At 41.3% G+C, this 26,314-nt stretch overlaps 1 protein-coding gene across 2 annotated transcripts in view; it reads left to right on the forward strand.

Moving 5' to 3' along the window:
• Positions 1-26,314, forward strand: part of plxna2 (plexin A2) — a 278,376-nt gene that overhangs the window by 241,109 nt on the left and 10,953 nt on the right. For both annotated transcript variants that reach the window (XM_036141455.1, XM_012875562.3), the window contains exons 23-29: positions 4,668-4,734; positions 4,954-5,100; positions 7,219-7,378; positions 14,008-14,111; positions 21,451-21,550; positions 25,176-25,366; positions 26,069-26,238. In XM_036141455.1, the coding sequence (XP_035997348.1) occupies positions 4,668-4,734; positions 4,954-5,100; positions 7,219-7,378; positions 14,008-14,111; positions 21,451-21,550; positions 25,176-25,366; positions 26,069-26,238 (939 nt within the window). The remainder of the gene's footprint in view (positions 1-4,667; positions 4,735-4,953; positions 5,101-7,218; positions 7,379-14,007; positions 14,112-21,450; positions 21,551-25,175; positions 25,367-26,068; positions 26,239-26,314) is intronic.

The raw sequence follows: 26,314 nt of genomic DNA on the forward strand, positions 1-26,314 counted from the left end.
TTTAAACATTAATATCCAGCTTTGGCGAAATCCGTATTGAAGATTTTCACACAAAGTTAAAATTACACATACAAGCTAAAATATATACATTTACCCCCAACTGATATTTGGTTAAAAGTTTCTTGGGGAGTTGCAGAGAAACCAGACACTTTTTCTGTATCATGTTTCTGGCCGGATGTTTGATCACTCCACTTGGTATAGGTGGGTTTTAAGTTAGCTCATTTCCTGGCACGGGCTTGGCTTTCAAAAATCAGACATTTTGGCAGGCCATTCCAGAAAATTATTCATTCTTAAACCAGTTTTGATCCGTGCTTGGAATCCGTGTCACGTTTGAATGCCCAGTTTTATCCAAGTTGAAACCATGTGACCACAACTATCACCCTCATAACAAAGGAAATTGCTTAGGACGTTCCGGAACCGTCAGGGCTTAAACATGCCAGTTCTGGAAACTGCCGTAAGCCTAGAATCGCTATCCACACAGAAGCAAGTTTTACATGGCCATGCACACATAAAGTGCCCTGCAAACAAAGTCTGTGCACCAACCTCAACACTTTTAACCTATAGAAAAACTGCAGCTGCCTACATGGACATGCCAGATGTCTTCTAGAGAAATGTATTATGGTCAGACAAACCATGCCTGAGCTATTGAGCCACAATGACAAGCAGTCTGTTTGGAGGAGTCTTAGATTAGTCTTCCAACCCTAAGAACACAACTTTCCAGCATGGCGTTGGCAGCATAATAATAATAATAATAATGATAATAATAATAATTAAACTTTATTGATCTCACAATGGAGAAATTCACATCTGCATCTTAACCTAAGTGCATCATTCTGCATCTGCATTCTGCATCATTACCACTAAGTGTAAACATAGTGTAAACCTATGTTTACACTTCTGCTAAACATACTGCATCATGTTTAGCTTTCAGATATCCTGATGCATTGCACACATGTGGTGGGATACAAGTCAACTGGATGGTTAAAACTTGGACACGGCTGAGGTTTAAACAGGACAATAATTCTAATCACACATCAAAACTACTCTCAACATTACGCTTCTGGAATGGTCTCTGACCTTAACCTCGATGAAAATGTTGGGATTACTTTTAAAGATGGTCCCTGAAAGGAAATCCGACATTATTAATAAACTCCACTAATTCTGTTAGGAATAGCAATCAAATTTCCAACCACAATAATGCAAGAAGCTTGTTGGTGGCAGGAAAAAAACAATGTGGTTAAGGTGTATTTTCTAAGAGACACCAGAATTTCCCCACTGAGAATAAAGGATATTTCTGTCAGTAACGATATCCTTTATATTTAAAGGCTATATAGATATATATCAGCCTTTATTTATATCTAAAATCTGCTGAGAGTTCCAACTTGTGCCAGCAGTCCTTGTCATTATTTTACTCTGAAAAAGAAAATTTCAAATACACAATTGAGTCCAGGAGTTTAGTTAAAACGATGACCATAATGAGTGTAAGTACAGTTTTTATTGGAACGATACATTTGACTGCTAGAAGAGAGAGATATGTTTGCATCATTCAGCCTATAACGAGTGTTTATTCTCCCATCCTGCGTGCTAAACTGTGAGAACTTATCTATACCACCTCCAGCCAACGCAAGCCCACCCCCCATGTTGAAGCATCACACTTAATGGGCTGTCATCCCTTTCCTCTCTTAGCGAGCTGCCAATAGACTGGCCAGTGAACTCATTCACAGGGGAATAGCCTCCGGCTGTGGGAGACATCATCAAAGCCTTGACAGCCACACATCATTCAAAACAAAATATAACCTCAGCTTTACACTCGTGCAACGGAGAGGGAAGTAAAATCTGTGCTTTTTAATTAGAGAAAAATCCTCAATCGTCCATGTTTTAATGAGAAAGAAAACTCCGGACACTCTTCTTCATCTCAGCGCCGAAATTGTTGGCTGGCGTGACCTCGCTTACGCAGACATTCCTTCTGGTGCTTTAGCTTCAGCTCTATACTCCTGCTTATAGACCTTAAACATGACTTAACACAATTATCTCCAATAATAGTCATAATCTCTGTTCAGGTATAATCATCCCCTACATTGTTGAGGGTACCGAAGCCTTCTAACTTGCCTTTAATACCTGGCGGCTTCAATTTGTGGTAATCCGCAGGTCAATGCCGGGTCCTCCGTCGCATCCACCCGAATAATCATAGTAATTTACTGCTGCATTAAGGGGCCTTTTTTAATGCGTCGTCACTGAAATCGTCGGCGATTACATACAGAGCTTTGTGGAAGGGATCACTTGCAACCAGGTGGCAATCACAAGCCATTCTCAGTCTTAAGCTCAGCAGATCCACTTTATCAAGACTTGTTAACTTGTGCTTCCTGGATGTATCATTTGCATTCAAGCGAGGAGAAGAAATGTTTGTAGTAGTTTTGATGTGGACCACATGCTAGCAGCTAGAAGAGAAGTGCTCTGTGGATCTAAAGCAGCATGGAACCTGCTGTTTTAGTGTCTTCTTTTGCTTAGGTTTATTCATTTCATACAAAGACAATCTAGCTTTTCTAAGACAAAACAGAAATAAAATTTTCTTCCATATTAAATGCATTTTCTGTGCAATATGTTTTACTTTGTGGGTATACAGTTTCTTTTTTGTAGTGTGGCTTCCTCTAACAGTCTAACTCATTTCAGGGTTAATAATTTTTGCTGTTCTCCAGAAAGCAAAATACTTTTTTTTTTTCCAACATCCTGTTTATTTGATTGGCAGCTAGGCACATATCTACCACCAAGGTGGTAGATATGTGTTTATAGAACTGCAGATATCTAAGGGTAAAAAGCAATTAATTGTTGTTTTAAGTTGGACTAATTAATGTAATGACTCTTGTTGTAGATTTATCAGAGTTTTTTATGATTTTTGGAGGCCTTAGTCCTCGATGTGGCTGACCCGGGTTCGATTCCGGCCTGTGGTCATTTTCTCTGTCTTCCCCCTCTCTCTCAAACCCCCTTTCCTGTCAGCCTACTTTGTACAAATGAGCCACTAGTGCTACGAAAACCCCAGAAAAAAACTAACTAAATAAATATATATATATATATATATATATATATATATATATAAACAGTGGTCCACAACATTTTTTTACTCCGGTCTGGTTTAATATCAGATCATATTTTTACAGAATGGCCTTGAAGGTGTGGCAGTAAAATACAACTAAAAAAATTATATGACCGGCATAAAAATCGTTGTATTTTGTAAATATAATAATAAAAATACTGACAGTTAAAAATGCATGAAATGTAAAACTCACTATAATGCGGATTCAGTGGGAGCCCTGAGTGTGTTTCTCTGCGACGTGACGGTCCCATCCCGGGGGGGGGGATATTGGGCGATGACACCTGAAGTGTGTTGCTCATGCCCCGTCCATTCTACAACTTAACTTTTCCTCGTTACAACAGTCCTTACGTGCTTCTGCTGTGTAGCCTCTCCTAGAAGTTCACAGCAAATGTCTTTAGGGACAGCCAGGATCAGTTCTTCGCCAACAGCGAAAGCCTCCTTAGCAAAATGGTTGCCGGCCAAGCTTGATGCGATCGGTGCATTTGTTGATGCGAACGAGACATGCATGTTGACACGCATCAAGAGTGAGTCATAGACGGATGCAACGGACACAATACAGCCATTTTTCAAACTAGACTCAGATAATGACTGAAATTGGAATAATGGATGTTATTTGTCCTTTCTGTACGGCCCGGTATCAAATGAACCACGGACCGGTTATCATTAGAGACAAGAGCATGATCATTATTGGAGGTTGTTAATTGTCCTTTCAGACATAACCCCAGAACCTAAAGCCTTTTTTTACAAGACAGCTCGTTTCTGCTATTCACCTCATCTACGTCGGTTGTGTGAATATAGCAAACTCTTTCATCTAAGCTTCTTGCTCATTAACAATTGTTGTATTTTTTTTTTTTTTATCTAACTCCTGTTCTCTAGTGATTCACGATGCTGCTAATGAGGCAGAGGTAGAGATATTTGTCTGGCATTTAGAGCAAAATCTTTGAGTTGTAAAAGGCTACAGAGTTTTCTTGAATGCTGTGTGGTGGAAATAGACTGAGGTCATTGCACTCGTGTGCGTGTGTGTGTGTGTGTGTATGTGTTTTTTTTTTTTTCATGCCCAATCAAGCCCAGCAGCAGGCTGTAGCTCCATTTGTGATTGACTGGGAAGGGCAGGGAGGTGGGGAGGAGGAATGGAGGAAATGAGAGGAGAAGAGATCGTTTTGGCTGCGATCAGGCGTTACCTGGCTGTGACAGCTCTCGTCTCTCTCAACAGCTGAGGCTTGTCACAGCTGCTGATGTCCCGCTGTGTTGAACCGCACATGAATAATCAACTGCACGTGCGTCTGCTCCGTCTCTCACACACACACACACACACACACGCGCGCGCTCGCGTGCACGGATGCCCCCCGTCTGCTCGGCTCTGCTCACTCACTGTGACCACGAGGTTTTAGGCGGCGTACGGGCAGAGCCAAAGGTGGCCTGCTCCGTAGTCGGGGTGTCAGAAAAAAAAAAATCTCCCTCAGGTTTCTCTCACAACTTCATGAATTATGGAGGTCTGTTGTGTTTTCTGGACGTTTTTGGCTCGTCGAAAGACTGAAATTATATTTTCTTTTGTTTCTCTTTCATGAAATTTCAGAACAGAGTCGGTTGCTGAGAAGATGCTCACGAACTGGTTCGCCTTCCTCCTTCACAAATTCCTCAAGGTCAGTGCAGCAGCAAATGTGCGCCGGTGTTTATGCATGCACATACAAATCCATTCTGTGTATCTTTTTTTTTAATAAAGACTCCAGATTAAGCATGTGATTATGCAGTTTGAGTCTTCAGTCTGCTGAGTTTGTTTTTTTTTTTTTTTTTTTGCCCTGGTGCTCCGTCATGTGTGAACCTGTGGGTTTGTCTGACTGCGTGCGCGTTTGTGTTCACAGGAGTGTGCAGGGGAGCCGCTGTTCATGCTGTACTGCGCCATCAAGCAGCAGATGGAAAAGGGGCCCATCGACGCCATCACCGGAGAGGCCCGCTACTCCCTGAGCGAAGACAAGCTCATCCGCCAGCAGATCGAGTACAAAACCCTGGTACGTCACACGCCAGCAGACACAGCAGAAGTTTGCACAAAGGCTTGCGAGCGTGCGCGAGCATTGTGGTGCCAAGCTGCCGTGTACACAAACAGACAAAAGGGTCTTCTTTTGTTTTAAATGGTGGACCACAGAAGACAGCTTCAGGTTCATTTATTTATTTCACACTTTCCATTTTTAAGATGGCATGCAAAATCATAAATAGCACTTTCACATTTGTCATGTTACAACCACAAACTTCAGTGTGGTCTATTTAGATTTTACAACACAGACCAACACAGTATGACTCTGAATTGAAATCTATGCATGGTTTTGACTTACAAATAAATCAGAAAAAGTGTGCCATGCATTTGACCTCAGCCTCACTTACTTTAATACCCCTAAATAAAGTTTGGTACAGTCATTCCCCTCCAAAAATTCTCTAATGCACAATTAGCGTCCAACTGCGTGTAATTTTAATCCCAGTCTGAATGGAGGTCCTCACACGTTTGTTAGAGAATATTTGGGAGCAGAGAGCAGTGTGAGAGAGCAGAGCAGCCAGGTCAGGGATGGAGCCGAGGAGAGCTTTAAAGTAGAGTTAGTCAATGAAACAAAATCCCAAACTTTAAACATCTCACTCCTTCATCTGCCAAAGGAAAGAGTTTGGCACAACTGAAAACTCACCACGACATGATCGTTCATGAGTGAGGCAAGGAGAGCATTAATCTGAGAAGAACCAAAGAAGCCTGTGGTAAACCCTGGAGGAGCTGCAGCGAACCACAGTTTAGGTGCATTTGTCATGGACTGCACACATCAGATTTTTATGGGAGAGTGGTGAGGTGAAAGCGATTGCTGAAAGAACCCAAAGAAGTTAGAGTCGTGGATAAATGAGACCAAATTAGAAATTTTCTTTGTTTGTTTGTTTTTTTGGTTTACATTCACAGTGCATTGTGTTGTGATACCACACACCACCCTCCCCGTAGTGAAACAGCGCTGGCGGCTTCATTCTGCAGTGATGCTTTAACTTCATCTTGTGCAGGCAAGCTGCTCAGTGTTATCTGGGAAGATGGGTGGAGCTAAACACAAGGCAATCCTGGAATATAACCTATAAAAGACTACAGAGACTTGGAACTGGGTTAGAGATAGTAGTATGTGGTCTAGTCAAAGTCCAGACATACAGTAAATCCAATGTTAGACACTTAAACTGTTTACACTGTTCCCAATTACTAAAGCTATAGCTGCACTGCCATGCATATTGCATCTTGTATTATCGTACATTATGTAAATATCGATATATGCTGGAGTTTTTTTCCACTGTCAAATAATTATTTTTCATTTGTTCAGTATTTACCGTTATCTTCTACTCTTGGTGTTTCTTTAGATCTAACTTTAGACTAGATCGGTTTGCTTTTTTTTCTTCTTCTGTTTTTTTTCCTCATTGCAATAACTGGTTGTAACTGTCACACCCAAATTTCCCCATTGCGGGACAATAAAGGAATTATTATTCCTAATATTCTTATTTCCATCCATTCTGACTGAGTTTGGGGTTTATTGGCATGAAATTCTAGAACAGTGCACTAAATAAAAGTTGTTAAAATATTAGGTTTTAACGTGAGAAACGTTACAAGGAGGATGAATCCCTTTGTAGAGCAATGTAGCTGTGTTTCACTGCTTTACTGCGGGAAGAAAATGAAGCATTAGTGCCACAGGATGCCATGTTGGTCCAACATCAGGGTAGGTGGTTATAGACTGTAACAAACCAAACAAACCTCTCCTCACTTAATGACATGAACAGATAGAAAAGGGAACGCTCTCACACAACCAGCATGTGACATGACAATGCTCTGATTGCTCTGACTGGGAATTTGGCTCATTATGTGCTAATGCCCCGGCAGTGCTGGAAATTGGTGTCCCGCCGAAGGTGTGAAATTAGATTTTGGGATGCCAGTAAGAGCGGAAATGGTTTCTCAAAGCTCCTGCCATGCTCCAAGGAGCCTGTAATGAGGGAAAAGCCTCAAGCTGGACCCACGTCCAGTCAGGAACAAGATGCCTCCAGCTTTTCTTTTCTTTTTTTTTCCTCCCCCCTGTGTGATGTTTCACTCTCTCTGCCTCCCTGCTCTCCCTCTTTCTGCAATCCAGATCCTAAACTGCGTAAACCCGGACAACGAGAACAGTCCGGAGATCCCCGTGAAGGTGCTGAACTGCGACACGATCACGCAAGTGAAGGAGAAGATACTCGATGCCGTTTACAAGAACATGCCCTACTCTCAGCGGCCGCGGGCTGTCGACATGGACCTAGGTACAGAGATGCACACACTCATGCACTGAGCGCCCAGTTTCAGGGCAAACAGACGCAGCTGACAGGTGTGGCGTCCCTCGCGCCTTTAGATTCACGTATGAGCGAGAGAACGCTCCGAGCCCGGATTATCGGTGTGAATAAGCTGTGTGCTCCTGCGGCCCAGCCTGGCCCCCGGTGTGCTGCTTTGATGAAACCGACTGTCGACGTCTCCAATGTGTGGAGCGTCCCTCTCGCCGGCTGGCTTTCCACGCCTGCCGGTGCCAGCAGAGCCAGGGAGAGATTTAAATAGAGAACGGGCCTCATCTGTTTATGCGTGCGTTCACATCGGCGACGTGGCCGACGCAGGTAAGAGCTGACCGTCTGGCTCAGCCCGCCTCGAACTAAATTTGCACATCCCACGCAGTCTGCCACCGCCGTCGTTCTCCCGTCCGTGCCTCGCTTCCCCCGTCCCTTACCTGATTTCCTTTTAACTTCACACGAGCGTGGGGGGAACAACGGGCACCGCCGCCGCCCCCGTGCGGATCTCGAATATGCGCACCCGTCTGTGTCTCTCCACAGCGCCGGCGTCAGATAATTGCTTGAAAGCGATTGCATCTGCGTGAGTCTGTCGGCAGGTGTACCTTTTTTCTTTACAGCACAGAGGCTAGATGGCTCGGGGGTAACGTTGTGCCAGGCGGAGGCCTCATGCGGTCATCTGGCCGAGACACACGGCAATAAAAACACAGTCAACAAGGGGGGGAATCAGTGATAGCTCCCAGTGTGAGGCCTGCATTGGTTATCCGCCTCCCTGTGACTACCCTTATTATCATTTCATTACCACACGACGACGTCTCAGCCGCTGCCCTCCACCGTAGCTGCTTGATGTTTTTTACCTGTTACATATGGCTCCTTTTTCTTTTCGCTTTTGAAAGGAAGTAATTTTCCCTGAGCCTCCCTCTCAATCTGATCGTTCTTCCCTCCCCACAGTGATGGGTCTACTGCCGCATTTGTGACACATGTACCAATTAACGTGTGCAGGCAGCCTAAATATACGTCTTTCAAAAGTTCTTGTGGAGTGTTAAATTAAGATGCATATCAATCCCTGTCTGAGGAGACACAGGAATCCTGCAGATATCTCCTCATTTGTGTGCATGCAGAGCTGGTCTCTCTTAACATTTTTCAACAAAATTATGTTTTTTTTTTTTTTTTCAGTGGTTCTGTTCACCCTACCTTTTTACTTTGCGCCATCTGGTGAATCAGTTGCTGTTTGTATTATTTTTGAATACGTTTTTTTTGTTAAACCAGTAATGACCAAGTGTTCTCACTAAATAGATGTGATTTCACACATCCAGATATCCAAACACAGGTAGGTAATCTTTTTCAGGTATAATAATAACAAAATGGTTATAATTAAAAATCTGGGCACCTTGAATTATTCTGGGAATATAGTCAAGACTTCAAAATGTCCAAATTCTCTGTGGGAGATCCTTAAACAACCTGAATCATCCTGAGACTGGAAATCAGTTAAACCCACATGACATATAGTCTGTCTTCTTTGAGTGGCACTGGTCTATTTTTCAATTTTTGTAGCTATTTTATTCTTAATTGAGATTTAAGCAACTAAAATCTATTCTTACAACAAACCAGCTTCTGCATGTCTTCTACAGGACATAGACATAATTGTAGGAGTTAGTCTCCTTTGTGGAGTATTGTTAAATATGGCTAATACTCTCAAAGTACAATTATTTATGGTTTTCTCTATGTTTTTTATTCACATTTGTTATTTGAGGGGTTTACATGCCTTCTGTAGACTGCAGAAAAACACTAGATGTAGTGCGCCATAGAATTTGATATTTTGAGGGAGGGAAAAAACAGAAAAAAAAGCAGGAGTTTGAATGAAAACTGGTCATGAAGAGGACTTGGTGTTGACAGTGATCAGTCATGATTGATCGGCAAGAAGACAGACAGGCTATGGTGACACCTAAACCACCTAGTTCCACCATGACTATGCCTGGAATATGGTCTAAGGTGTCGCTAAACAGAATAATGTACCTTGTAGTGAGCCCAGTACCTGATGTTACAGTATATACAAGCAGGCCAGCTGACAGACCTAACCGAGCCTGGGACAAGATAGTCTGAGATAGGATTTGGAAGACGATATACTGTCTTCTATCGCCAAATCTCTACTATTATTGGTTAGAATAGTTTTGATGTGATATATCTGCTGTAGAAAATTAGCAATCTCAGAAATCCCAAAAAATAAATTACTTAATTTGTTACAATAGTAAATTGTTATATGTAGTAATTTCATTGAATTAAAAGAAAAAAAATTATATATATATATATATATATATATATATATATATATATATATATATATATATATATATATATATATATATAATTTTTTATTTAGTTTTTTTCTTCATGTGCAAAAGTACATCATTAAATATTTGCTGATTTGTAAATCAGCAAATACTTTGTGTCTCACAAAGTAAACCCTAACGTCTGCCTGAATAACCTGCATAGCAACTCAGCCACAGACTCACTCACAAATCAAAATCATTCTTTCTACAAGAAAGTCAGTCATAGTTATTCTAATTTGTAAGGAGCAAATAAATAAAATTGTCTTCAGCACATGGCCGTGACGTTAAACTGTTCATTAAATAGTAAAAATATATTTATTAAATCTATATTTAATCACCTATTTATTCATGATAAAGATATTTATATATAATTATTTCATATATGCATCTCAAGTTTTCTTTTAATTTTTCATGTAGAAATAGGAATTTTTGTACTTTTTACATTACTGAATTCTGCCATTTTTGGCTTTCCATACATGCTGCGGGCCAAAGTGTTGCCATGCGAGCTCAAAATGTCATGGCCAGAACCTTCCTTTAGCAGTTGAGGTTCTACAGTGGTACCTACATTTCTTTTAAGGGCAAACCTGGTAGTAACATCAGCCTGGAGCTGGTTACGAAAGCACCGCAGCCGTTAACGTTTACCAGCCTCCAACCGTTGCCTATAACCGGTTCTAGTTATAACTTCCATAGAGAAAGCTGCCGAGTGTGTTAGCGCCTTTAGAGCAGACGACACAGAGATGAGACGAGTCTGTCTGCAGGTGAGAGTGGAATGGAGAGCCGAAGGTAGGCTTCACCTGCAGCTTGAGGCGTGTTTCTCAGCCAACAGTCGCTGGACCGTTTCTTTATATCAAAGTGATGAAGTGGCTGCCCGACCCAGAGCAGAGGGACAGATTGAGGCTGCATATTTTCCTCTCTCTGCCAGTAGCGCGCCACACATTTTATACTTTACTGGAGCTGCTTAATAAACCCAAAGAAGTTGCATCAGCGGGAAAATCATTCAGAGGGATTGGAGGAAAGGGAAGGGGGATTCTTCCTTACTATTCCAAGGAGAAATACACAGAGAATAGGTTTTATGTAAGTTAAATATCAGGCATTTTATTTTTCTTCACAAAATGCTCTTTTATGAGAAAAATTATGAGTACAGGACTGTCTCAGAAAATTAGAATATTGTGATAAAGTTCTTTGTTTTCTGTAATGCAATTAAAAAACATGAAATGTCATACATTCTGGATTCATTACAAATCAACTGAAATATCGCAAGCCTTTTATTGTTTTAATATCGCTGATTATGGCGTACAGCTGAAGAAAACTCAAAAATCCTATCTCAAAATATTAGAATATTTCCTTAGACCAAGTAAAAAAAAAAAATATAACAGCAAAACAAAATCAAACATTTGAAAATGTCCATTAATGCACTCAGTACTTGGTTGGGAATCCTTTTGCACAGATTACTGCATCAATGCGGCGTGGCATGGAGGCAATCAGCCTGTGGCATTGCTGAGGTGCTATGGATGCCCAGGATGCTTCAATAGCGGCCTTTAGCTCATTTGCATTGTTGGCTCTGGTGTCTTTCAGCTTCTTCTTCACAATAGCCCACAAATTCTCTATGGGGTTCAGGTCAGGGGAATTGGCAGGCCAATCAAGGACAGTAATGCCATGGTCAGTACACCAGTTACTGTGAGAATCTTATGTCGTCTCTTAACCACTACCATACTTGTGATTTAGTTTACTGAACCAAGCTGAGTGTTTTTCAAAGCTCAGGAAACCCTTGCAGGTGTTTCGAGTTAATTAGACGATTGAAGTGATTAGTTGAATAGCCTACTAGTATACTTTTTCACGATATTCTAATATTTTGAGACAGGATATTTTGGTTTCTTAAGCTGTAAGAAATAATCTGCGATATTAAAACAATAAAAGGCTTGCGATATTTCAATTGATTTGTAATGAATCCAGAATGTATGACATTTCATGTTTTTTAATTGCATTACAGAAAATAAAGAACTTTATCACAATATTCTAATTTTCTGAGACAGTCCTGTATATCACAGCAATTCACAACTCATGTCATCTCAAGGCACTTTAATTCTACCGACTCATACAGCCAATCAGTCACTGTTGGAGAGGCGTGTGTACAACACATAAATCTAAGTCCTTCACTCTTAGTTTGTGTTTTTTTAATGTATATAGCAGTGGATTCGTAACGTATCTGTAACATGTTAAACTTGGCGCTCAGATTAAACTTGTGGTTCCGGTCCAGTTTTTTCCATCTCAGACAGCTGACCAAAGTAAAACTATTCCCGTCACGGCATAAATTTGAAATCTTATTCCATTTAGTTAAAACTCATTTAGATTACTGCGATGCGTTTTACACAGGGATTAACAAAACTTTAGTAGCTCGACTAAAGCTGGTCCAAAATGCTGCTGCTCGCCTTTTTAAATGGTACCAAAAAACACAAGAGCATATTTCTCCTGTTGTAGCAGCGGTTTTTATAGATTGGCTTTAAGATTATTTTATTTGCTTTTAAATGTCCTCATGGTCTTGGTCCCCAGCATCTCTCAGACCTGCTTCATTTACACTCTCCCTCCTGCTCACATTGGTCAGTTTTTTTGTTTAGCTGGTCCAAAGAAAAAAGTGCAGAAAGTTGACCGGGCTTTTTCTATCATTGCACCAAAACTATTGAACAAATCATCTTTACATAACCGGCGGGCCGACTTATTTTCTGTTTTAAAATCTCTTTAAAAACCTTTTTTTCCATCTAGCTTTTAAACCGGTTTGAGACGTTGTCTTTTGTGGTTCTATTGTTTGCTTTTATGTATCTGCTTACTATTTGACTTTGCTTCTTATATTGTGTTTTTGCTCTTATTGTTTCTATTTTGTTACAGTTTGAATTATTAGAGTTTTAGGGTTTGTAAAGCCAATTGATCTTTTAAAGTGCTTCATAAATAAAGTTGAGATGAGCTGAGCATAACTGCTGTGTTGGCACTTCACAATATGAAGGTGACGGCAGCAGAATATGCCGTTCAAAAGTGCAAAGCATGCATTAACAAAGTGAAATTGGAGAATAAATAGGCTGGTTTGGGTTCTAAACATGCTGATTTTACTCGTCACCACTTGTTTTAGCCTCTGCACCCATGCTGCCCTCCATCTTCACACCTGGGTCATTTGAGTTATACTCTGAATCTGACATAAAAACTGTTTACGGAAGTGATTCTGCCTCTGTGTGTGTGTGTGTGTCTCTCTCTCTCTGTCTCTCTCTCTATCCGTCTCTCTCTCTCTTTCTCTCTCTCTGTCTATATATGTTTGTTTTTAGCTAATGTCTTAAAAACTTTTCATTTGTTGACATCTTATTGTTGAATATGATTAGTTTTATGTCTTATTGTTGTTTTTTTATAATAATTATTCAGCTTTGGATAAGGAACTACCCTTTTAAACCATGTATAAACATGTTCAATTCAGGCTGTAAATAGATGTCATGCCTGCCATGTACTCAGCACTAATGTGATGCAATATCCAATTTGTTTCTTAGTTACCAGTCTAGATGATGTTTTTCTCCCGGCACAGACTCAATTTGTTCATAACGGGAATTTACTTAGTAACTTTTCATGTCCAGCGCGTGTCTAGAGTCCGTTCTATTTGTGCACTCTGAAGGTATCTAGTCTCTTGTTGTCGTTAAACAGTTTGTCGGGCAAACCTCAATCTGGTCACTGTCTATTCCACGTTGACTCGGAGCTCGAGTCATCTGGCTATGGAGGGAATGTCTCCCGGGCTTCTGTTGCTTGTAAGAGTAAAACCCAGAGTGATGGTTATAGTGCTGAAAGCAGAGCCTGGTCAGTGAGAGCTTTTAAGAGAACAAAATGCTTATTGGAAGGCAGAAGGTGTTCTTCACCTGGAGGCAGCAGGAGCAAGCCCAAGAACATAAGTAGAGGGAAAAGAGGTTGTCAGGCCCCCCCACCAGCTGGAGCTGAAGCCAGGGAATAAAGAAGGAAAAGTGTTGTAACATTCACTTAATGAAGCGCAATTCAAAGAGAGAGTAAAAAACAGAGACGTGGAATTTGTTCCTAGAAGCTGGAGGTGTGTCCATTTTACAGGGAGTAGCTTCACTATAAAGGTGCACAAAAAGAATCACAATAAAAAATATTGTTGCATTAAATTATTTTCATATTACAAATGCACAACGGTTACAATAAAAAACACAATCATCTAGCTACGTTTTTTTTTTTTCTTTGACAATATGTAGATTATTTTGTTGACCCAGACCTGCTTGTGCCTGTTTTTGCCATCAGAATGGCGTCAGGGGCGAATGGCTCGCGTCGTGCTGCAGGATGAAGACATCACCACCAAGATTGAAAACGACTGGAAAAGACTCAACACGCTCTTGCACTACCAGGTAAGCCCTTAAATAGTTTTAGCGTAGTGTTTTTTTTGTTTTGTTTATGGTGTTTTTTTGCTTATAAAAGTCTTAATTTCCACCCAATTTCTGCGTTTGGTTCTGTTATGGAAATTGTTCCACCTACACGAGCAAACTTTGATATTTCCTGCTCTTGACTCTAAGGCAGCCCAATTTTCACTCTCTCATTTGCATGCTCATAGCTGGTGCACCCTGAGTGACTCACTGAATGGAGGACAATTACTGTACCGGTGGCAGGAGAGGTGAATTCTCAGCATCCCAGCTGACATTTCACCCTCCTCCATGAAAAAATAAAGGCGACAAGAGCAAGGCGTTTCTTTACTTTCCTCGCTTCCTCACTCCATCCCGAGCTGTTCATCCCTGCACCGGCAGCAGTTCGTCCTCCTCTGGGGGCACGGGTTCATCTTCCGCCCCCCTGGTTAATAGACAGAAGAGTAGTGAGCTAAAGAGCTGGAAAGCGGAGAACAACAAGAGGTCTGCATTTTTCAGGAGCGCTTATGGCAGACGAATGAAGAAAAGCTCAAGCTGGCAGGTGCTAGAGAGAAATATTAAAGACGGGTAAATGGAATGAAGAAGGAAACACGCGAAAGAGATAGGAAGTCGGCCATCTCCACAGGTCATGAATCTTTCGCAGCGCCCGCTCAGCCATCCCTCATTAGTTGACCGAAGGGGGCCATCTGTCTAAAGGCGGCGTGCGCTTTAATTCAAGGCTACCTGCTGAAGGAGCAGAGGCTGTGGCAGAGACGCAGCTTTGCTGAGAATCGGAGATCAATATTGCGCAGCCAGGAGACGCCAGTGAAATGGGATGAGGTGGCAAAACTGAAGCCCTCGCAACAGGGAGCCGGTGTGAACTCCGGACCCTCCGGCCCCGCAGGAACAGTGGGAGTAACTTAGCAGATGTGGGAGTCATTAGAAGATGGGGACGCATCACGGTGTCCTTCACACAGGACCTGGCACCATGCAGGTTCTGTTCCCCCTTTGTCCGTCCTCCCTTTCAGTTTTCTTTTCAGTTTTCCTTGTTGTGACTTTGGCCTCATTTACACTTTTCTCCTCAGTATTTCACCTCTCACCAAGCAGATTTAGCAACACGTCGCTGCCCTCCCACTCAGACAGCCACGCCCCATCTGCTGGGGGTTTGGGGGGTGTGGGGGCAGCAACTACGGCAAAAGTCAAACTAATGCGTTTTGTAAGTTTTATGTAGCTGAATATTGAATGAAGTCGCTCCTGAAGGTTATGTAGAAAATCTTTGAGGTGATCAGACGAAAGACACTCACCTCAGCCTGCATCTGTTAAAGTGGATAAACCACCTCAGCGAAGGACTACGGTTTTATATCTGGACAGATAAATGGACTTTGAATTCTCAGGTCATTTATTATTATTATTTGTCAATTTTTGTAAATTACATATAACCTTCATGGGACGCTGCTTTATTTGTAGCATAGCAAATATGACTTTTCAGTAAAAGCTTTTTTGTTTTTCATTAATAGCGGATTGCTTGAATGAAAAAACAAAAACAAATAAGGAACCTCCCGCAACTGCAAAATAAATAAATAAATAATAATATAACTGAGGCTGATTTGAACATTTTTCTGTATTATTTCAATCAGAAACCAGAAGCAACAACATGTATTTTTTTTTACCTTGTCTTCTATGACATCTGAGCACCTATAACTACCAAAACCTGCTTACCTGCGTTATGATTTCCTGTGTTAACCACCACAGACTCCCAGTTTAAGCTAAAGTGCCTGACCACCCAAAAAAAAAGGGGGGGGGGTGATTACTGAGTGATGGCTCCTTTGTTGACTTCATTGTATCTCCTCTTCCTCTTTAAGCGCCTCATCTCTTGTCTCTGCCGTGTTTCTCCTTGATGAAGCAGCTCAGTGTGTTTGCTTCCACCACATAATGGGCTCCTCTGTTGTTGTTGCTTTTTTCTTCTTCTTTTTTTTTTTTTTTTTACACTTCTTTGCCTTGCTGTCTGTCTGCCATCGTTAGCCAGGGGAGACACTACAAAACATGCATGTGGCCACTTCACTTATTCCCTTGCTCGATAGCGGATCACAGGACTGCCATTGATCATGGATCTGTGGGTCCCTTCGTGAAAACCACAGCAATGCCCGACACTGCATCACCACAGAGAAGATGGAGACAGGCCGCAGAGCAACATAGTGGCAGGAGGAAGAGGACAGTCTGTGCTGGAAAAGATCAGAGTTGGAAGGAGAGATGTTTTTTTTTTTTTCATCATTACTGTTTGGATGAGTTGGCAATATCCCCCTTGTGTGAGCTTGTGTGTTTGTGTCACACACCATGGTGCCAAACTGGCAGCTGTGACAGCACATGTGGCTGCGAATAAAAAAAAAAAAAACCAAAGAAAACAAGGGAGCTCATCTCATTAAACCCAAGTGTGAGCGGGAAAGCTGGAAGAAAATAATGGAAGAGGAGGTAAAAAGAGAAACAGTGAAAACTGCAGAGTGATTCTGAGCATCACCTTGAGTATTTGCTAATTCTTCTATAGCTGAAACGTAGGGACTGGAGGAGGGAGGGAGGGAGGGAGGAGGCATTAAAATTCATGGTTCTCACAGCTACCCAGGAAATGCCATTGGCTGTTTACACTGTTACATTGGAAATAATGGTTTACACAGCCTGGATATGGAAATGCACACCTTTCTACTACAATAAAAAAGGAAAAAGTTAAATGCACAAGCTGAAAACGAGTTCACAATCTTTATTCATCACTTTTGTATTCATAGTCAGGGGACCAAACTCCCCAGCTACAACAGCCTTCTGTCTGTCTCTCTATTTGTTCCCTGCCTGGATAAAGATATAAGCAGCTGCTTCAGTACTACAAAATATTGGTTAGTTAGTTAGTTAGGTCGGTATTATATATAACATTACACAACCACTAAATGTAATGATATTTAGAGCTCAGTGTTAACTTGACAAGCGATGGGTGTTGTTACCAAAGCGGTCCATGTTTCTCACGACCAAAAATAATTTAAAAGCGTAGATGCCCTCTTTCAGCCAGCTGACTGGTAATGGATGCCAGAGATCAATTAGACTATACTTCATACTGTGGAAGAACATTAATGCATGTCATTAAAAAGGACTTTGGGTTTTAAGAATGCTTTAAAACATTTTAAAATCTTGATATACCTTAAAAATGCCTGTGCCTATAGGTGAACCAAGTATCATTAATGCAGGATTAATGCCTCACATGATTTAGATCTGAAACGAAGCCATGCACTTAAAGGCATACTATGCAACATTTTTCAGTTAATTAATGTGTTCCATACCGTTTTGGATGATTATATCAGTCATTTCAGGTCGAACAAAGGTTTTCTCGGCCGCGCTGGGGGTCTGTGGGGGAAATACCGTACTTGCAATTGCAAGAGCTCACGGCCCGCACACACAGAAGTCTCGCTTTACGGCGAGAACTCCATGTGTTTTTGCCCTGCTATTCACTATAAGCACGCGCGAAAGCAACAACAAAGAACCGTGTGTCAACGTCAAATAAACATGCAAGCATATCGAGTTTATTTATTATTATTATTATTATTATTATTATTATTATTATTATTATTATTATTATATATATATATATTTATTTTTTTTATTTTTATTTTTTTTATGTTGGCGAGATGCCACCGCGGCGGCCGCGGCGAGGCGGTGGCGGTATCATCTCGCCAACGTAAAAAAAAAAATGATAATAATAATAATAATAATAATAATAATATAATAATAAAACTGGCGAGGCGGCGGCGCCAAGATAGCACTGCGGGAAGCTTGATGTTCATACCTTCACTGTGTTAGTCATTGTTTGTACTGCCGTTTTTTCCACTTTTCTTTGCGTTCGCCTGTCTGCTAAGCTCAAAACAACCGCGCCTGGCTTGACGGAGAAACCAGAACAGCTGAGCATCTTTACGACAGTGCACTTTTACTTTCGCCCTCTGGGGGGAGCCTCGCTGGAAAATCAACCCCGGTTGCATAGTATACCTTTAAGGATGGTTTCAGAGTCGGAGATATGCTCTTAAACCTTTCCTGCTGGGACATTTTCCATTTGAAACAATGCCTGATGATGTCACATTCGATTTAGAATCTTTATCTAGAATGTTTTACATCTACCAAAGAAGTGGCTGAAAGACCGTACATCATCCGTCGTGAAGGTTTCAATGGAGAATTCAGTTGAGAATCTTCTCAGACTGAGTCTTCAGAGCGGACTGTAACAGCCTTGCTGCTTTATCTTCTTCAGCAGGAGTTAGCCTACGATGTTGCCTTATCAAGAGAACACTTATAGCCGTCACCTTGCGAAAATCTACTTATTTTTAATCTTTAAAATAACTTTATCATCAAAATCAGTGGAAGAGATGAGGAGAAAAAGTGCTGTATAAGTGGATCATGGAATTAAATGATTTGGGACAAATACACTAGAGTAACCCACTTTGGACCAATCAAAGAACTGACTAATGAACAGACAAACAATAGGATTAGAAGTACCGACAGGGGTAATGAATATGGAGAACAGGAGAACTGGTAACAAATCAAGGGGAGGTGTTACAAAGCAATTGATTCCAGAAATTACTGCAAGACAGAAGCCTAAGAAACTCCCCAAAAAATGTAATTCTATAAAAAGTCCAAACAGAAAACAAAATCCAAACTTATTCCATCTTGTTAGAGGTTTTCACCCTTGTATGCTTGTATATCCACTCTAAGTGCTAATCAGCGTCAGCCTGCTTGTTGTTTAGCTGGCATCTAGTCTTGTGATTTGAACGCCGTCTTGTTGGTGCTGAAGAATCATGAACAGCAGACGGATGACTCCTGCAGCTCTGGAGACGTCTCTCAGGGCATTTGGGGTGATTTTTTTATTTATTTATTTTTTTAACGGCACAACTTATTACAGATACTAGCGCGTTGCTGTCTCTCTTAATCTAATGCTATGGCTGTCTTGGTCCTCTTCTCACTTTAGTTAAAATATGAGGGTTTAATCAGAAGCACAAACATGCTGTTAGGGCGCAAACTGAAAAGAAGTGACATGCCTGGTTAATTCAACACTGGCGCTGCATTCTGAGTCATATCCCTAAAAGCAACTGTTGCTGAGACAGTCTGAAGAAAATGACGCGTTTTCCTTATCCAAACTCCACCTTAAGAACCAAAATAAAATCAATCCTGTTGTTGATCTCTTATTTTGTTATGGTGGCCGGCTTCAGCTGTTTTGCAGAAGTTGCACACATACAGAGTTTATTTCCAAGCCACTGGGCAGTGGTAAATCCCATGATAGGCATCATGATCTAAGAGAATGAAGGAGGGAGGAAGAAAGGTAGAAGATGACCACACTGGGCTGTCTGGTCAACTCATCACTGTCTAATGGAAGGTCTTATCACAGGCAGGGCCCACAGCCCTTATCACACCTGCCCACTATCAGCCCCACACTGGATTATCCCTGAAGGGCGAATCTGCACGCCTTCAATCATTTACTCCTATCACAAGGAGCCATCTCTGCTCTGGCTTCTCTTTCAGCCATAAAAAGCATAAAGGGAAGAGAGAGACGGGGAGATGGAAGCAGATGTAAAAGGAAAGGGGGGGTACTGAGAAGCTATTTCATGCTCCCTGGAGAAAATGTATCACAGGAATAGCAGTGAAAACTTCATGGAAGTGTATCCTGATGGTGTGTTAGCGCTGGTCAATGCGCCAGCCAATTGGGCCAGGCTATGGGATGGAGAGGCAGAAATTGACAAGAAACAGTAGAGGTGAGTATTTAAGGGGAAGAAAAGCCCACAAACCTTTCACAATACACCCATATTGTATTGAGGGGATAATGTATTGGATAATTTGATAGCAGGAGTTTACTTCATCCTTACAAAAGTGCAGCAATTCCAAGTTAAGCCGCGTCCTGTTTCTCTATGCATTCTGAAGTTATGCCTCATTAATTTCCAAAATCATTTACAGCTTTAAATTACAACAAACTGTTGTCATTTAGATTAAAAAGATCATTTGTTAAATTAGATCTCAGGATAACTCGGTACGTGATTTGAATTAATGGCCTGCGACAATGCAGCGTTAAAGGTAGACGTGATGTTATGCATCCGATTGAAGAACATTTGTTCCACTCATTAGAGGCTTGGTATTTGATTTTTTTTCTTGGAGAAACTTGACAGAAACCATCGGCGTAGGCGAGATTAGCTCACGACGAATGTGTGTTTCGGACAGAGGGAGGGATGGAACAGGCTGGCTTAAGAGACCAAGGATGAACTTTATCCACTATGGACAATATGCAATGCAGTATTTCTCAAACCGACATGAAAAAAGAGCGTCCTCCTTCTTAACGATATGAAGTAAAATTCTTTTTTTTTTTCCAGTTATTCTATTGTTTCTCTGAGGTATGCCTTTAGAAGCCTGGCATTTATTTGCCTTTTGTTTATTTCTCTACTGGAGGCTCATCAGTTTGTCTTTGCTGGGTCTAAAGCAGACTTCCCTCCTCGGGGGAAAGCTGTAAATGCCAGCCAACATGCTCCTTTGTTGTTTCGGTTCTCGCTGAAGAGCTGCGAGTTCTGTTTGCTGCATTTGGCCTCTCCCGAGCGGAGATGTTTTGGTCCGCTAACAGTGGTGGCATTCATTAATTAAACCGAGGACATGAAAATCAACTCTTCAAGCTAGTTTTTTAAACTGTTTTTCATGCGTGTTCCTTTACCTCCAGTTCATCAGGGATGACTGGACCTGAACACAGAGGGCCAAAGCCTTTGTTAATGTAAACCACAAAGGGCAAAGCAAGCAAACCGAGTGTCATTCTCAGAGCCGTTTTATTTGTTATTGATGTACTCGCAGTAACCATTTGTTGTAAGGGAGGTAAGTACACGAGATGAGACTTTCAGCCTCCTTTTCTCCTTCTGACAGTTTCTTTTTTCTTCATCCCCTCGCTCCATTTGCATCATTTACTAATCCCAAAGCTTACCTCATCTCTCTGAAAGGCTTGGCAATGACAGTCATGTTGAGTACAACCATCTTGCAGCTGCAGCCCTTCTATTAAAAAAAAAAAAAAAAAAAAGCCACGGGGTTGTGATGCAGAACAACAGGGAGCACCGGTACGACATTAAGGCTTTTGAGATATATTTTGCTAAGGTAGTTGTTTACTTCTGATGCTACGCCTTCACATGCTGAATTATTTGTCAGGAAACATTATTGTACATGCATCCTGCTGTTATTCTGTTGGAGTAAGGCATAAAACCTCTTTAGAATGTATGGAGTGAGAAATGTTCTCTGGTAATAACTAACTGCAGTATGCATTCAGCGGTCTAAAATGTGGAGTGTTGTGTGTCCCCTCACACAGGTTTCGGACCGCAGCGTGGTGGCTTTGGTTCCCAAGCAGACCTCGTCGTACAACATCCCTTCTTCAGCGAGCATAACCCGTACCTCCATCAGCAGATATGGTGAGCAGGCACACAACCGCCGTTCTCCGGCAGCGATGGCACTAACTCTGAAATCGCCCGTGTAAAACAAAAAGATGATAACGAAACTGTTTGCGTTCCTTTTTAAGGTTCAACCTGCTGAAAGTTGCAGGTGTGGACTGAATAGAGAGGAAAAAGAAAGAGCTGAAAGTGAGAATGAGAGCTGTAGTCTGTTTTCGATTTCGCTCACTACAAACCAAAAACCTACTCTAGGAACCAGTCAAGATCCCTTGAGCTGATTTCTGTCCCCTTTGAAAAAGGTAGTTCATCATAGTCATGTTTCATTCAAGGTGGCATACTGCAAACATGTCTGTAGACGCATTCTGACTCTGCAACTGGGGCTGATTTTCCACAGATCTTAGATTATTTCATAGTTTCTTTCTTTTTTTTACTTTATAAAGTAAATTCAAACTTTGAGAAGATGTGAAACAAGAATTAATTTGCAGGGAACTACAGCAATCAAGGATGTTTCCCAAGTTTCTGTAGCAGGGAGGGGACAAAAAAAGGCTCCTGAATAGCAGATTTTTAATAATCAAAGCACACCATTGTGTCCCAGTGGAGCATTAACAAACAATAGGACCCTAGATTATGCAGTGGAAGTTACTGGAGTAACATAAATCAGCAGAAAAATAAGCCGAACCCTAAGTTGGACATTGACCTTGCAGACTGTAATGTGTCATTTGTTGCTATCAAAGCAGCAGGTCAGGAGGCCGTCCATCCTATAAATAGGCCAGCCTGCTCCTATAGGTCAACGCCACAAAGCTTAGGAGGAACCACCTGCCCTTCAGGAGCTGCTTCTTTATGGTTTTTCCTGAAAATAATGATGAAAGATGATGCAATATTCTTATTTTTTTACCTCTGTATGTTTGTCACACAAAGTAGACTTAATTTAGCATGACTGCATCTAGATAATCATTGATAGCCTCCTCTTCAAACAATGAAAGTCTCTTAACATTTTTTTTTTTATTGAATTTGTGGCATAAAACCATATTTGCATATTTTGAGAATTGTATAATGATTCACAGCAAAAAAAAAAAAGCCCTCTTAATATCGTGTTTAATGAAGTGTTCAGCATTTATTTCAATGGGTCTTGGATTCCCAAATTCTTCAACACTAACGACACCCGTCAGCGCTCGCTATCAGCTGCAGTCGTTGCCCGTATTCACAGACTGTCAGATGTGTGATTTACTCTGGGCTGTTTAGTCCCAAATTTTGGTCCATTGCCAGACTGACGCAGCACCAGCACCAGGCAACTCATGATTGCTAATTATTCTGTGTGAAAGATGCTTCACACAAACAGAGAAAAGATAAGCGAGCAGGGCCAATTACGAAGGCTGGGGAGGGTGGAAAGGAGCTGAAGTCTGCTTTTAAAATGTCTAACACAGTAAGCAAGCTAAGAACACCCTCATTCCTCCAAGCAATTACGCTTATTTACAGATAGCACAGAGAGTGCATACCTGTGAACTTTGGGGAAAGCAATACATCTACTCTCAGAGTATTTAGTGTAAAAAAAAAAAAATAGTGAGGAGACATTTATTAACAGACCTCATCTAAAATGACCTTTAGAAAGACTGCTTATCCTTCAGCTATTTTCTTATAAATTAAACATTTAAGTTGGAAGGTATGATGATAGTTATCATTGTAAAGGTTGCTTAAAAGATCATTTCTCTTTGTTGTTGCCGGCAAAGTTGATTTGGAAAGAGAGGAATCAGTTTGCTGGCATGAGCCTGACCTCCGTCAATCATGGTTTGGCAGAGAAGAAGATGGCTTCGCACTAACGTCTTTCTCCGAGTTCGGCATCTTGACGCGCTATGTGCCACACGTGCACCAGCTCGACTTGCATAAAGGTCTGTGGAAATAGCGAAGATACAGAGCATAAGGGAATAGTTGAGTAGTGAGAGCAAGTGACTGGATTAAGATCGAATTTAAGATCACAATCCGCCCGACGCATGCATTCAAACTCCTCCATCCCCAGTGGCCACTGGAGGGGTGCAGCGGGGTCTTATTTGAAAGGTATAGGGGGCTTAAATGGCAGCTAATGCTTTGTTGTTCCACGCGGCCTTTGAAGCCAGGTGAGAGAAATCCTCAAACGGGATCCTCAGATCCTGAATCTCTAGAGACGCTGCTGCCTGGAGTAGATGCCGACTAATTAGTGAAGCTAAAACCGGCATCATTCGGCGTTAAAGTGCGAGGTGCAAGGAGGCAGCACGAGAGTGATGTATGGGTGAAGGACGGCGCTTTAAAAATTAGGGAATCTTTTGATGCATTGACGAGAGTGTGACAGATCTTTTTTTTTTTTTTTTTTTTTCAAATAGGGCATTTGGGGGTTGGGGGAGGAAGCTGATTATGAGGCCTTTTAAGTGAAGCCAGGCACAAACCTTATGAGGCAAGGATTTAATAAGTAGAAAGAATACGTGATGAGGAAGATAAAAGATGATAATTATCTCATAATTTATAACAGAGAAAGAGAAATCAAACAGTGAGTAAACAGAGGAAGTAGATCTGCAGCATTATTTTCGACCCGCATGCAAAATTAGGTTGTGTTATGTGGAACAAAGCTGTAGAAGGCCTGTTTTCCCTCAGCATTTACATAATCTTATCATGGATGCGAATGTCATAATAATTAGGGATTTTTTGATCAATTATTTGAACCATTCTTTTAGACTGGTTATGCAAGAGACAACAACAGTTATTCTTAAGAGGAATTGGGCACAAAGGTCTGAATTTTGAGAGGAAGTTTGGTGGTGAGGTCAAAAATAAAACATGTCGCCTTAAATACAAACATACACCCACACTAATATTTGATTAAATGTCCCTCAGCAAGCTGCATCAAGACCAAACACATTTTGCATCATAGGGCATTAGTGCCGCTGACAGAGAAACTCACAGCATGGTGCTACCACCACCACGCCTGATGGTTGGTAAAAACCCTTATGTATATTTGTTCAGACTTACTTCTTGTTATTTGTTATCAAATATTTAATTATTTGTCTTGTGCTACCATTAAACTTTTCTCCCACAGAGCTTTTGATCTAGAAGGCGCCTTCCCTGTTAGGTGGCATCCTACAAGTCCATTGCAATATTACATAAATATTCAATGTTCCTTCACTTAGGTACCCGGGTCCTCCTGTTGTACAGAGTGTTGGTCAAACCAATGAGTTCTGCAGTCAAACTAATCATTTTCCATGTAGGTCAAAGAGAAACTACCAGCTGGAGTCAATTATTGTAACTGCCAAGAAGTGAAAAGGCCTTGGTTGTGTCAAACTGAGACCATCAAGACCCTTTGGCTTTACTAATGAAAAGATTTGATTGAATCTCTGATTATTTTTTAACCTCTATATTTCATTTTTACTTGTTGTGGCTGAGCAAAAATGTGTTAAATTCAAATTTTTGCGTACAGTGAGTGTGTTAAAAAATCTTTGAAGTTTGATGTTAAACATCCCTTCAAACTGAAAAAGGGAAAACCTTTCAAATAAACCAACAAAGTCCCACATTAATAAGGCGTTACTGTTCATCTGTACCTCTGACTGCACCTTGTGGAAGTTTTCCCAGCAAATTGGGCTCATTCATAATCCTGCATCTCTCTGTTTTTTTCTGCCCTTCACAGACTCTTCGTTCCGTTACACGGGTAGTCCAGACAGCCTCAGGTCGCGCGCTCCCATGATCACGCCGGACCTAGAAAGCGGCGTAAAGGTGTGGCACTTAGTGAAGAACCACGAACATGGAGACCAGAAGGAAGGAGATCGGGGCAGCAAGATGGTTTCTGAGATTTATCTAACCCGGTTGCTAGCCACAAAGGTACATCAGCGCACTTCCACATCCACCAGTGTCCATAATAAATGCAACATGTCCTGCAGAAATATTCCCACTGAGCATTTTGTCATTTCAACCACAAACTTCAATGCATTTCATTGGAATTTGTCAAACTGAAGGTGATAGATAATTAAAAAGAGGATTTTGTTGACATTTTTTCCCCCCCCAAATACAAATCTGAAAAGTGCGCCCCTCTTAATCTGACTGTCCAAAATAACATCAAGCTCAACCAACTGCCTTCTGAAGTCACCTAAATGATAAATAGAGTCCAACTGTGTAAATTAATTCATCTGTTCTGTGAAAGCCTCAGAAGTTTGTTAGACAACAATAGTGAACAAACTGGATCATTGAGCCCAAGCAACACAGCAGACATTTAAAGTTTAAAGAAGGCATTAAAATGTTCTCTTTGTAGTGAGCCAGCAGTCACGGAGGGGACAGAGCAAACACTTGGAAGGATTACTGGTTACATTAGATTGATAAACTAAATTAAATTTCCTTGCTTACGTGCAAATCCCTGTGTGGTAGAAAAGGAGCATTGCTAAATACAGCATGCCCTACTCTGAAACAAGGTGATGGCAGCCTCATGATACGGGGAAGCTTGATTAGGACGGACAAGGAAGCTGGGCAATCCTGGAAGACACCCATTATGTACAGTTTTAATATATTGGTCTTCGTTTCCTCTCACAGGGCACTCTACAAAAATTTGTGGACGATCTGTTTGAGACGTTGTTCAGCACGGTTCATCGAGGGAGCACGCTTCCCCTGGCCATCAAATACATGTTTGACTTCCTGGACGAGCAGGCGGACAGGCACGGCATTTACGACACAGACGTCCGTCACACCTGGAAAAGCAACTGGTGAGACTCTTTTGGTAAAGGAAGAGAAACGTTCGGTGCCGCATAACTCTCTCCCTTACGTGTGTTTTTTTTTTTT

The sequence above is a fragment of the Fundulus heteroclitus genome, chromosome 1 (genome assembly GCF_011125445.2).
Source record: "Fundulus heteroclitus isolate FHET01 chromosome 1, MU-UCD_Fhet_4.1, whole genome shotgun sequence".
NCBI classification, from domain to species: Eukaryota; Metazoa; Chordata; class Actinopteri; order Cyprinodontiformes; family Fundulidae; genus Fundulus; species Fundulus heteroclitus.